General features: G+C 39.1%; 1 protein-coding gene across 1 annotated transcript; it reads left to right on the forward strand.

Annotated features, from left to right (window-relative positions):
- Positions 1–7,171: 7,171 nt before the first annotated feature.
- On the forward strand, positions 7,172–12,534 carry LOC106084396 (transmembrane protein 138). The gene is made up of 4 exons (XM_013248057.2): positions 7,172–7,432; positions 7,552–7,624; positions 7,681–7,852; positions 12,234–12,534. The coding sequence occupies exons 1-4, from the start codon at positions 7,299–7,301 to the stop codon at positions 12,341–12,343; spliced, it is 489 nt and encodes a 162-aa protein (XP_013103511.1). The 5' UTR covers positions 7,172–7,298; the 3' UTR covers positions 12,344–12,534.
- The last annotated feature ends 17 nt before the right edge of the window (positions 12,535–12,551 follow it).

Raw genomic sequence — 12,551 nt, forward strand, 5'->3', positions numbered from 1 at the left:
AGAAGCAGATACCACTAAAAGATCATCCAGATAAACGAACACTTCGGTCCGGAGGGTCGGCGGTACCACACGGTCCATAAGTCTAGACATGGTCTGGGGGGCGTTACAAAGCCCGAAAGGCATGACCTTGAAGTGGTACAGCGGCCTACCGGGAACCGTAAATGCCGTCTTATCTTTCGAAGAGTCTTCCAGAGGTATTTGCCAAAAAGCGTCTTTCAAGTCAAGACTGCTTATAAACTCAGCCTTTGGCAAACGGCTTAAGATGCCGTCTATCTGAGGGAGTGGATAGGCATCACCTATCGTCACGGAGTTCAATTTCCTACTGTCTAAACAAAGTCTGTTTTTGCCGGGTTTACGATGAAGAACAACAGGTGACGACCAAGCACTTTTCGATTCCTCAATAACTCCCATCTGCAACATTCTGTCAAGTTCATCATAGATGACCTTTTCTATAGCTGGAGACACTGAAAAATGCCGTTGTTTAATAGGGCGCGCATCGCCAGTGTCTATGACATGGCTCAACAAGTCGGTCTTACCAAGGCCTTCTTTCAAAAACGAAGGAAACAAGTTAACAACATTCCTTAATTGAATACGCTGCTGCGCTGTCAATAAGCGTTGCTCCGAAATTTCACCCACATGAACTGGTGCAAACGGCAGAAAACTAGAGGGAAACAAAGCAGCAGGAAGTAAACCGTACAGTCGCCAGAAGTCCATTCCCAAAATTAAATTTTGAGACAAACTCGGAACGACATACAAAACTATTGGCAACTCCTTCTCTTGGAAAACAATCTTCGTGTTCAAAACGCCTACAACATCTTGTGGTCTCCCATCCGCAGTATTTACACTGATGCTCAACTTTCTAAATGCAACGTTGGAGTTCACGAAATCAACAGCAGCCTGAGAGCCTAAACAAGAAACGGATGCCCCAGTATCTAAGAGCCCAACCATCTTCTTTCCCAACAAGTGGACCTCCGCATAAGGACGGACATCTCCTGGCTTATCAAAAATAGAAACTGAAAAACATCTCTTGCAATACCTTATTCTCTTCCAAAATTCTCGCATACGACGGCTTGACCTGTCTACTCTAGGGGTTTCTCCGAAAATTCTCGCCCTCACGTTCCTATAGTTCTCAAGCCGTTCATGAAAAGGTATCCAAGGCCTAGGGCCATTAGGGACAATAGTACCAGATGTGATGACGTCATCATTTGAATTCAAAGTCACAGACATTTTGGCTACGGGAGGTCTTAAAATAGTGATGGACTGATGGGTGGCTAGTGGTTTCTGGCTTTGGGGGCACCCTGTGGTGCACTCGCCTGGAAGTTTTTTGGCTGGCTATTGCATTTCTCACAGTGAGGCTTATACGTCTCTGGAGCACCACAACCATAGCAAAATATAGTGCGATCTGCCACGCAATCCTGGTAACGATGACCTGAAACCCTGCAATTCCAGCATGCCGAATTAATAGCGGAAACATTTGGCTGACACTCCAAAACTTCCGATTCTGGCCCCTCAGAATGTTCGACCTCAAAAACTCTTTTACTAAAAGGAACAGTTTTGCCAACTACCACACCAACATTAAGTTTACGGCGCATGTCCTGCAAGAAAAATTCTCTCCTACGACAAATCCCACGCAACTGGCTAACCGAATCAACCGATAAGTTAAGTATCTCATGCTGTATGTCTGGCAATAGATTCCTGCGGAGGATCTCAACAAGGGTCCTGTCACTCAAAGGCTCTGCAAGTCTATCCACTAATTCCAAGACGGATTCATAAAAGCTGTCAAATGTCTCATTGACTTTCTGTTTCCTGTCCCTAATCATCTCCCTTATGTCGATGTCAGTGCGGGAATCTTGATACTGTTGCCTCAGAGAACGACAGAGGTCTCTCCATTGAAAGTTTGGACACGATTCATGAAAACGCCAAAACCAATCGTTGGCTTTACCCTCGAACAATGCGCCTGCATTACCGCATAACACTGCGAAATTCCCATTCAAAGTCTGCTTGGTTAGAGCCTCAACCCTATAGATAAATTTATCCACAGATAAACTGCTGGAATTGCCGGTGAACTTAAGTCTCCAATTCAACATGATCTGACTGACTTTATCGGGCCTAAAAACCAAATCAGAAAAGGTATTTGATCCACCATTGTGAGATCGGTTCAAAGCGCTACCCGCTTGATAGAAATCTGCACCAGTACTAACATTGTGACGACTATCATTGGTCGGGGGCAAGCCTAACAGCTGCTCAAATGTCCGCTGTTCAACATCATCTACGGTCTGCATGCTCGGGTTTCGGTTGGAAGTGGAAGGGCCTGTCATGTTCCTGGTAGAATAGGCCAAGCTCAATCTAGACAAACTGGCTTCCAAGCTATTCTCAATCATCTTCGAAATCTGTCCCGACAAATTTGTCATAATCACTGTCTGCTGCTCTGCCAAAGCAGTTGCAACAATATCCTTCAATAAATTCTCATCGACTGACGAAACAGACGTAGGAATACCAGCTGCCACCCGAGCCTGATCAGTGCTAACCAAATCAGTAGCTCGACCTGCATCGAAACTTTTAGCCTTGGAGGATGACCGTGTTACAATCTGAGTCGGTGGCTTTCGGGATGAACCCGATGCAGTTGGCGCTGAATCCTTAACAATTTGCACACCGCATATGGGGCAGGAAGTCTTACTTCGTACATAGTCATTAATGCAAGGCTTATGAAATACGTGCTTGCAAATGGTTTGGGTGATACTCGTCCTATCCACAATAGCCGCATTACAAATAGTGCAAATTTGCTCTGCGTCTACGGCCGCATTAACGTCCTCAGTGCTACGCCGAACTGACATTGTAACAAAAAAATCGTATATCTAATAAAAAAAAAACAAAATTATAAGATATGGCCTAAATGAAACCAAAGGCTAACACCTGAGCTAGTAATGAAAATTCAAATTCAAATATGGGGTTTCATGTCTGATTCCTCACACGAACCGGATATGAAATGGGGGGATTTAAAAAAAAATGAAATTAAAATTCCGGATAAAAGTCAATGAAGTTAGGAGAAAAAAGATAGTAAGGACAGAGAAAACAAAGGGCCTTTACGACGGATGGTAAAGTCATCTATAACATTTCCATGGTCCAGTCATAAACAAAAAGAAGGTAAAACATATCCCGATAAGAATAAACTTCAGGTCAGTCCTAGGAAGAATTATCCCAAAATCCAAATTCCAGAAAGCCTTTCCATCGACAAATGATCCACAGGATAAACACACACACATAAAGTTGTATGAAACCCTTGCCGGTTATAATCGAAAGCACTCCTGCTTTGCACGATAAATAAATTCCAATGCAATTGTTTCACACAGTAGAAAAATGATAGAAATAAAAAAAAAAAAAAAGGTATGAAATTATTAGAGAGAGAAGAAAAATGAAGCCGAATAGGTAGTAACAAATCAAAACCAATTGATTTGAGTTCCTCAGAAATTTAGAATTTCTATGTTGCACATTAGCACTATCCTATTCGGGCCCCACGTTGGGCGCCATTCTTTGTAGCATGCAACTTTTGGTTGTACCTAAATTTGAATTTTGCACCCGCAAGAGTCAAATACAAAATGTTTTTGGGAAGGAAAGCCTAGCGGAAGCACGCAGGTTACCAGCCTTATTGCTCGTCGGTGGGATGGGGTCTTGCTGCTTTCCAACCTACAGCTGCTACGTTTAAAAATTAGATAGTAAAGCGTGCTTCGAGTTTAAATGAAGTGTGGAGATAGAAAATAGGACACAAGAGGCACTTCACAACGACTTTTATCCTAGCTTTTGTGTGCATTTGGGTGTTACTGCACACTGCCCGCCCATCCTGTTCATCAGTTGCACCATATCAGATTCCTAGATGAACCCACTTCGGTTCCCCTGCAAATATATCCGGCTGTTTAGAGGAAATCAGACATTCGGTTTAAAAGTTCAGCGGTTCATTGCAAAGTTAGACATTTTATTAAAACAATTCATTCTCCTTCTTACAATCTAGATTTGGACCTTAGTCCGAGGAAAATATTATTCCAAATTACTGAAACTCACTAGCTTAACTAAAACAGACAACATATCCTAGGCCTCTTTCTTTTCTTTTCTCTATAATATGACCGTATACTTTCAAGCCCAAGATTAGTTGATCAGACTCAAGATTATCAAATAGATATCCATAGGTAATTATAAAAAAAATATATATATAAAAAAAATATATAAACCAAAACAATAAAAATAATATGAAAGAGTAATCTAATTATAAATTCAATTATAAATTCTTAATTGTAACCGCGAAAGAAAAATAAAGTATGAGATGGACTAACAGGTTGGGAACCCCTGCTTTATATAAAGGCACATAAGAATTTTATAAAATGTGTGACAACCGAGGTTAAGTTCAACGGTCGATAGGTGGTAAATAGATGCGTATGTGCAGTTCTATGTAATGAATTAGTAGGTATGTACATAGGTATAAGCTAGCCACCTTGTCGGTCAGTTATACAAAAACAACTAGTAATTGGGTCTGCTTTATAACAACAACGTGAAAAAGAGATCAAATTCGTATTTCCAAAAAAAAATCAAATGAGCCGAAACAACAATAAGCGCGGATGTTCTATGCTTGTGCAAATATTTATTATTTGAGATGCCGGTAGGCATAAGAAGTGAGTGAGGCAATTCAGCAACGCTGAATGTTAAAAAAAAACCCGATTTTGAACACTTTGTCAAACAAGCGCAAGTTGGTGATTTATTTTTTTTTTCCTATTATATCAAGTACCATTTAAATTTGCATTCGATTTCCCACGAATAGCAAAAAAAAAGGCAATAACCAAATCGATGAGACGGTAGCGGTTACCGTCTCTCAGTTTAGAACACTGCAATGCAATTTGGCGCTTACTCATTTACTCTTAGTGGGGGGAAATCAAATACAATTTTTACCATCCAAGAACAATTAGCACTTACCTGTTTCCATGATCCAACGATGAAAGGCCTTCCATTGGGATGATGATGAAACAGGAGAAAATGGCTGGAAACCAAGTATGTGGTTCTGGTTTTCTTTTTTTTTCAGGTATTAGTATATAAAAAAAAATCACCTCTTTATCAAATAGAATAAATTCTTTGTATGGACTGTTCGCAATATTCTGACCCACGATCGCGCTCCCGAATTTGAACCCTTTTGTTCCCAACTTTTCACTTCTCTCGAATCGCTTATCTCAAATGATTAAATAAAACTATAAAAGGGTATCCTTATTGATCACCCCAGGCAAAGTGCCGGGGATCGCTGGCGAGAAACTGGTGTTATTTTTCTTTTTCACAAAATTTCTGGAAATCCTCCATGAGGTCCACACCAACACACTTTCAGACACACCGAAGTTCAAGCTGTGAACAACATGACTTGTACGAGGAGATGTAACACGGCAACGACACTAGAGTGACTAGTTCTGCGATGGTACAGAAATACGCACGAACCCCTGGATGATGGCAGGGCCGTGAGCTTAACATGCAATTCAGCAGTGATCCTCCTGAGAGAGAGAATCAAGGTTTCCAACCGAACCTGCGCAGTAAAACGAAGGCACTGTTAGTGGGGAAGTCAAGAAAATAGAGACTGAGATGTTCTTACCTAATTGTGAAGCCCATCACAATAAAGAGACGAAACAAATGAGATGTAAAAGAGACCACTTGCAATATCCAAATATTTCAAAACGTCGGCCAGGCAACATGGCCAGTTACACAGACACCAATAAACCCATGCAAGAAGGGGACACAATCAGTGTTTTTGGTGGATTTCGAAAATCTTTCATCCAAAGCCTTGCTTTTCTCCTCAAAGTCGAATCGAGAAAAATAATTGTTCGCACTGAACAAAGATGCCTGGTTTCAGGAATAGAAAGCATTAAGGCAAGGGTGATTTTGAGGCCAACATCCGAAAACTCACTAGGGAATGAAATTTCGAAATACACGCCAAACAATAATCTCATAGGAGAACTCAACCACAAAAAAAAATATTGTAATTTGGATTAACCAAGTGTAACCGACTGGTGCGAACCTGTTGAAAGTTTAACTGGAATGCATGTAAAATGCCCTTCAACCTATAAATATAACCTCTGTTCGCATAACATGGCAGCAGGTCTAGCGGAATTCTTCTATATACAAGACCGGTATAGCATATAGCAAAACCTACTCAAAGAGCCACTTGCATCGGCTACTTCTTATTTCTTCCTTTCTTCAAAGAGATACAACATCTCTCTTGAACTTAATGCATGTCACAAAATGCACTCTTAGCCAAAAGCATGAAGTTGCAATTGGAAACGCAACCATTAGGATCATAAAACGGTGCCTACTTTTCAGCGCCCAAATACCCAAAGCCGAGATACAAACACATTCTGCTAAACAAACAAAAATGGAATCAATATTTCAAAGTAAACACGCACACATCTACTAGCGCCACTACAAACTTAAACAGAATAGGGGCGGCAAGTAATAATAATAAATTCAAATCGGTCAAGAACCTGATATAGCTCCCATATAAACCGATCTCCCGATTTGATTTCATAAGCCCCTGGTAGCCACATTTTTCATCCGATTTGACTGCAATTTTGCACATAGTGTTCCGTTATGACTTTCAACAACTGTGCCAAGTACGGTTCAAATCGGTCAAGGACCTGATATAGCTCCCATATAAACCGATCTCCCGTTTTGAATTCTTAAGCCCCTGGAAGCCGCAATTTTTGTCTGAAAGTTTCCACATAGTATTCTGTTATGACTCTCACCAACTGTGCCAAGTACGATCCAAATCGGTCTATAACCAGATATAGCCCCCATAATTTAGCAGAATCCATGGTGGTGGGTTCCCAAGATTCGGCCCGGCCGAACTTAGCACACTTGTTTTTTACTATTTTCTAACTATCTCAATCCCAAGGCAGCCGGTTGTACGTACCGGATTGACCCGATGAAGTCCTTCATCGGCAAGGGCTGCCGCCGCAGTGTACAACACACTGCTACAACAACAACAACTATTTTCTATTTAGATTCTAAGTTTAGATTTTTTTTTAAATTTCAAAGTTTTTGCTGTTGTTTTCATAACACAAGGATCCATTCAATCCTTTTTACTGCGCATGTCCTGAAACAGCATTCGCTTTGTAGAAAATTGTCATTTTGCTTCTTCACCATAAAGTGCTTATAAATGTCAAAAGTAAAATCGTTTTCATAACTTTGACGTCATTACCTAAAAGCGCATAAATATTTTAATAAAAACAAACAAAAAGTGGCTCAAATAAGGATAAATTAACTTCAAAGGCAATAATATGAAATTAACTTTAGGCAGATATCGTGTACTTTTGGGTTTGCAATTTTCTCTTTTGGTTGCTGATTTATTTTTCAACACATTTGCCCATTTGCTGTTGCCACAAAAACTTCAATTGACAATATTATTGTTTGTGTAAGTCTTCATGGATTTTGGGGGTTGGGAGGGGAATGAAGAGGAGGATAAAAATACTTCTCAATGTTACAAAAATATTGTAGTTGGAGTTTTACTTTGATTATTGCAATTCGTTACAGCACCCAGGATTTGTTCATTATCTGCGAGTATCTCTTTTTCACCTTTGCCGTTCATGCCACCTGTGTCTATGAGGTAGGTCTAGTTATTTAGGACTTTTAAGGACATATTTTCATTTTTGTCTTTTATAGGTGGGGGCTACTCATGTTATTCTGAAGAACTGCAAATTATTTCTATTTACCATTTTGTTGTACTTTTTGCTGTCGGTTTCGCAACACTTTTGGTTTGTCTACAATGTCCTGTGGTATCCCATGACCAATTGGTCAACAACTATGAAAGCTTTATCATTTGTACAGAGAACAGGTAAGCATTAAATGAAAAAATTAATGAAATTGTGACAAAATTTAGAACAATATTCTTTATATATTTAAAAAACTTTAAATTGGCGGTATCTCGTAAACTATGCGTCCTAGAGAGAAATGGGCCTTAATTCTTTACTTCTTCAAAAAATTTTAAATTTTTACCAAAAATAAAAAAAAAACGAAATTTCAGTACGAAAACTTTAAATTGGCTATATCTCATAAACAATACTCCCTAGAGGGAAATGGGACTTAATTCGTAACCCCATATAAAAATTTAACATTTAATCGAAAACCGATCCAAAGTGGAAATTTTCGAATAAAAACATTAAATTGGCTGCATATCCTATATTATGTGTTCGAGAGAGAAATTTGTCCTAATTCGTGACTCCATCAAAAAAATTATAATTTCATTGGAAATTCACCAAATATCTAAATTTCACATTGACAAATTTAAATTGGCTAAATCTCTTAAACTATGCGTTCTAGAGCGAAATGGGCCTTAATTTGTGAGTCAAAAAATTCAAAATTTATTTGAAAATTCATCAAGAAGCGAAATTTCGCATGGAAATTTTAAATTGTCTGTATCTCCTAAACCATGCATATTAGATGGAAATGGGTCTTAATCCCTAAAGAAGAGATTTTTACAAATTTGGACAAAACTCCCTATAACAATGAATGTGTACACACTTTCTTTAGCAAAAGAAAGTTTTAAAATATGGCCCATTTACAATCCCGTCCGACCTTCACTGATAGGAAGTATTGGGTTGCCCAAAAAGTAATTGCTGATTTTTCATGTAGTCGGCGTTGACAAATTTTTTCACAGCTTATGACTCTGTAATTGCATTCTTTCTTCTGTCAGTTATCAGCTGTTACTTTTAGCTTGCTTTAGAAAAAAAGTGTAAAAAAAGTATATTTGATTAAAGTTCATTCTAAGTGTTATTAAAAATGCATTTATTTTCTTTTAAAAAATCCGCAATTACTTTTTGGGCAACCCAATATGTGTGCCAAATTTCCAGCGCCTGGCTTTGCTCCCCTCGTAGATCGTATCATATGGGGACGATTGTACGATCATGGCATCAGGCCCTTCACCCATTTATGACATCTGCCAATAGTTAAACATCTACCTCTTGCCTAACGAACTTGCAGCTTATTTTGCTGCAAGAGATCTAAAGATGTCTGCCACCAAATCTTTAGTCACATTGCTCTATACTTATACGCATGGGTATGGAGCTGAAAGCCATGGTCGATGGCGTGACAGTTCCGACCGATCAAATGTCCCAAGTGTCAGATCTGTCAGAACGCTGCTCTTCGAGTTGTGTTCTCACTCTTCACTCTTCAGTTCTCACGTGGACCACCTCTATCAGGAGTTAAGTTAGGTTAGGTTGAAAAGAGGGTGCAGATATTAATCCGCCCCATGAGGCTGCTCGTTCCGGTCCAAAGGACCAATCGCCGCGGGAACTGGGTGGTCATTGGTTATTTGAGGGCGCCAATAATCTGCCTTGTCATATCGAGCATCATAGGCACCAAGTATTTGTGCTGCAAATATGGCTGCAACAACAAGAAAAGCAACAAGGATTGATGCTAACCTGCAACATATGTGTCCCGATTGTAACCTGGGACCATACGACACTTGTTTCACTGAACAGCCAGGTCCACTCGACTCAGACTCAGATTCCTCTGGACACACCCCACCTTATTGGTGGAGTACCTGGATCTGGATATTCAACAGAACCAAGCAGACGAAAGATAGAACACAACACAGTTACAACAACAACAATCCCTACCAACAACAAATATTCCATTAGAAAGAATTTTGGAAAAAAAATATTTTGCATAATTTTGCAAAATTTTCCCATGCCGCTGAACGCCTAGGTTCGAAACCTGGCAAAAATATCAGAAAAAATATTTCAGCTGTGGTTATCCCCTTCTAATGGTGGCGACATTGTTGTTTTTGTTGTAGCAGTGTTGTAGGTATAGAAAATTTTGCCACCGTAAGAAAAAGCCGCCGACGCGCAAAAGTGAGCATGTCCGCCTGGGTTCGAATCCTAGCGAGAGCATCAGAAAACAAGTAAAAGCGTGCTAAGTTTGGCCGGGCCGAATCTTGAGAACCCACCACTATGGATTTTGCCAAAAATTTAGTTGAAGGGCATAACTTTATTCTATTGGGTTGCCCAAAAAGTAATTGCGGGTTTTTTAAAAAAAAGTAAATGCTTTTTTAATAAAACTTAGAATGAACTTTAATCAAATATACTTTTTTTACACTTTTTTTCTAAAGCAAGCTAAAGTAACAGCTGATAACTGACAGAAGAAAGAATGCAATTACAGATTTACAAGCTGTGAAAAAATTTGTCAACGCCGACTATATGAAAAATCCGCAATTACTTTTTGGGCAACCCAATACATACCAATCTGCTATCAAACCACAAACAATTAAAGCTTCTAGGAACCGAACAAGGATGATTGGGATACCGGTTTACATGGGAGCTATATCAGGTTATAGACGATTTAAACCGTACTTGGCACATTTGTTGAAAGTCATAAGAAAACACTACATGCTCAATGTCGGCCAAATTGGACAAAAATTGTGGCTTCCAGGGGCTTAAGAAGTCAAAACGGGAAATCGGTTTATATGGGAGCTGTATCAGGTTATAGACCGATACATACTCAATTTCAGCCAAATCGGACAAAAATTGCGGCTTCCTGGGGCTCAAGAAGTCAACTCGGGGGGATCAGGTTATAAGCCGATAAGGACCATGCTTGGCACAGTTGTTGAAAGTCAAAACAGAACACTGCATGTAAAATTTAAGCCAAATCGAATAAAAATTACGGCTGGTAAGGACTCTAGAATTTAAATCGGGAGATCGGTTTATATGGGAGCTATATCAGGTTATAGACAGATATGGACCATGCTTGGCACAGTTGTTAAAATTCGTAACAGAACATTATGTGCAAAATTTAAGCTAAATCGGACAAAAATTCGGCTTCCAAGGGCTCAAGAAGTGAAATCGGGAGATCGTTTTATATGGGAGCTACATTTGGCTATAGACCGATTTGGACCGTATTTGGCACAGTTGTTGGAAGTCATAAGGGAACACTATGTGCAAAATTTAAGTCAAATCGGAAAACAATTGTGGTTTCCAGGGACTCTAGAAGTCAAATCGGGAAATCGGTTTATATGGGAGCTGTATCAGGTTATAGACCGATTTAGATCGTACTTGGCACAGTTGTTAAAAGTCATAACAAAACACTATGTGCAAAATTTCACCCAAATAGGATGAAAATTGTGGCTTTCAGGGTCTCAAGAAATCAAATCGGGGGATCGGTTTATATGGGAGCTACATTTGGCTATAGACCGATTTGGACCGTATTTGGCACAGTTGTTGAAAGTCATAAGAAAACACTACATGCTCAATGTCGGCCAAATTGGACAAAAATTGTGGCTTTCAGGGGCTCTAGAAGTCAAATCGGGAGATCGGTTTATATGGGAGCTATATCAAGTTATAGACCGATATTGACCTATTTGGCACAGTTGTTAAAAGTCATAAAAAAACTCTACATACTCAATTTCAGCCAAATCGGATAACAATTTCGGCTTCCTAGGGCTCAAGAAGTGAAATCGGCAGATCGTTTTATATGGGAGCTACATTTGGCTATAGACCGATTTGAACCGTATATGGCACAGTTATTGGAAGTCATAAGGGAACACTATGTGCAAAATTTAAGCCAAATCGGATGAAAATTCGGCTTCCAGGGATTCAAGAAATCAAATCGGGAGATCGGTTTATATGGTAGCTATATCCAAATCTGAACTAATATGGCCCATTTGCAATCCCCAACGACCTGCATCAATATTAAGTATCTGTGAAAAATTTCATGTGGCTAGCTTTATGTGTTCGACCGCTATCGTGATTTCGACAGACGGACGGACATGGCTAGATCGAATCAAAATGTCGAGAGGATCGCAGATCAATATTTCGAGGTGTTACAAACGGAATGACTAGATTAGTATACCTGCATCCTATGCTGGTGGGTATAAAAAATAATTTTTTCAACGGTGCTTATCCCCTCCTAATGCTGGCGACATTTGTGACTTACTTTGCCATGTTAACACTTCTCCCCAAAGAGGTGTCGCTCTGCGCCACGCTGTTCGGACTCGGCTATAAAAATGAGGGAAAATATGTGAGAAAATTACCCCTGTTCCTTAATGGAAAGTTCTTGGGCAAATTTGCAATTTTTTCTCCTGTAGCAAAGAAATTTTTACAAAATTTGGTAAAAAAAATTGACGAAAATTCCCATACAATTAAATTTTCTTAAATTACACAATCTGAAAAATTAAGCTCATATATGCAATAACTTTTTTATATTTACCAATTTCTTTGCAGTTTCCTTCTTCTATTATTACACATATAAGCGCACAGCTTTAACCATATCCGATCCGAGATATTATGAGGAAAATATAGATTGGATTGCGGAGCAATTGAGTGATAAGTAAATGAGCGGGAAATATATTTTGGATTATACAATAATACGTTCTTATATAAAAAAAAAAAATATATTAAATATATATACATTTTTGTGTCTAGCTAAACAATTGCAAATTGTTGAAAACCTTAGGCAGAGGTTAAGGACGATGTAATTAATAAAGACAAAAAACACAAATGTTTTTGTTGTTTCGGTAGAAAACTTTCATTTCATTTCAA

Source organism: Stomoxys calcitrans, chromosome 3 (genome assembly GCF_963082655.1).
Source record: "Stomoxys calcitrans chromosome 3, idStoCalc2.1, whole genome shotgun sequence".
NCBI classification, from domain to species: domain Eukaryota; kingdom Metazoa; phylum Arthropoda; class Insecta; order Diptera; family Muscidae; genus Stomoxys; species Stomoxys calcitrans.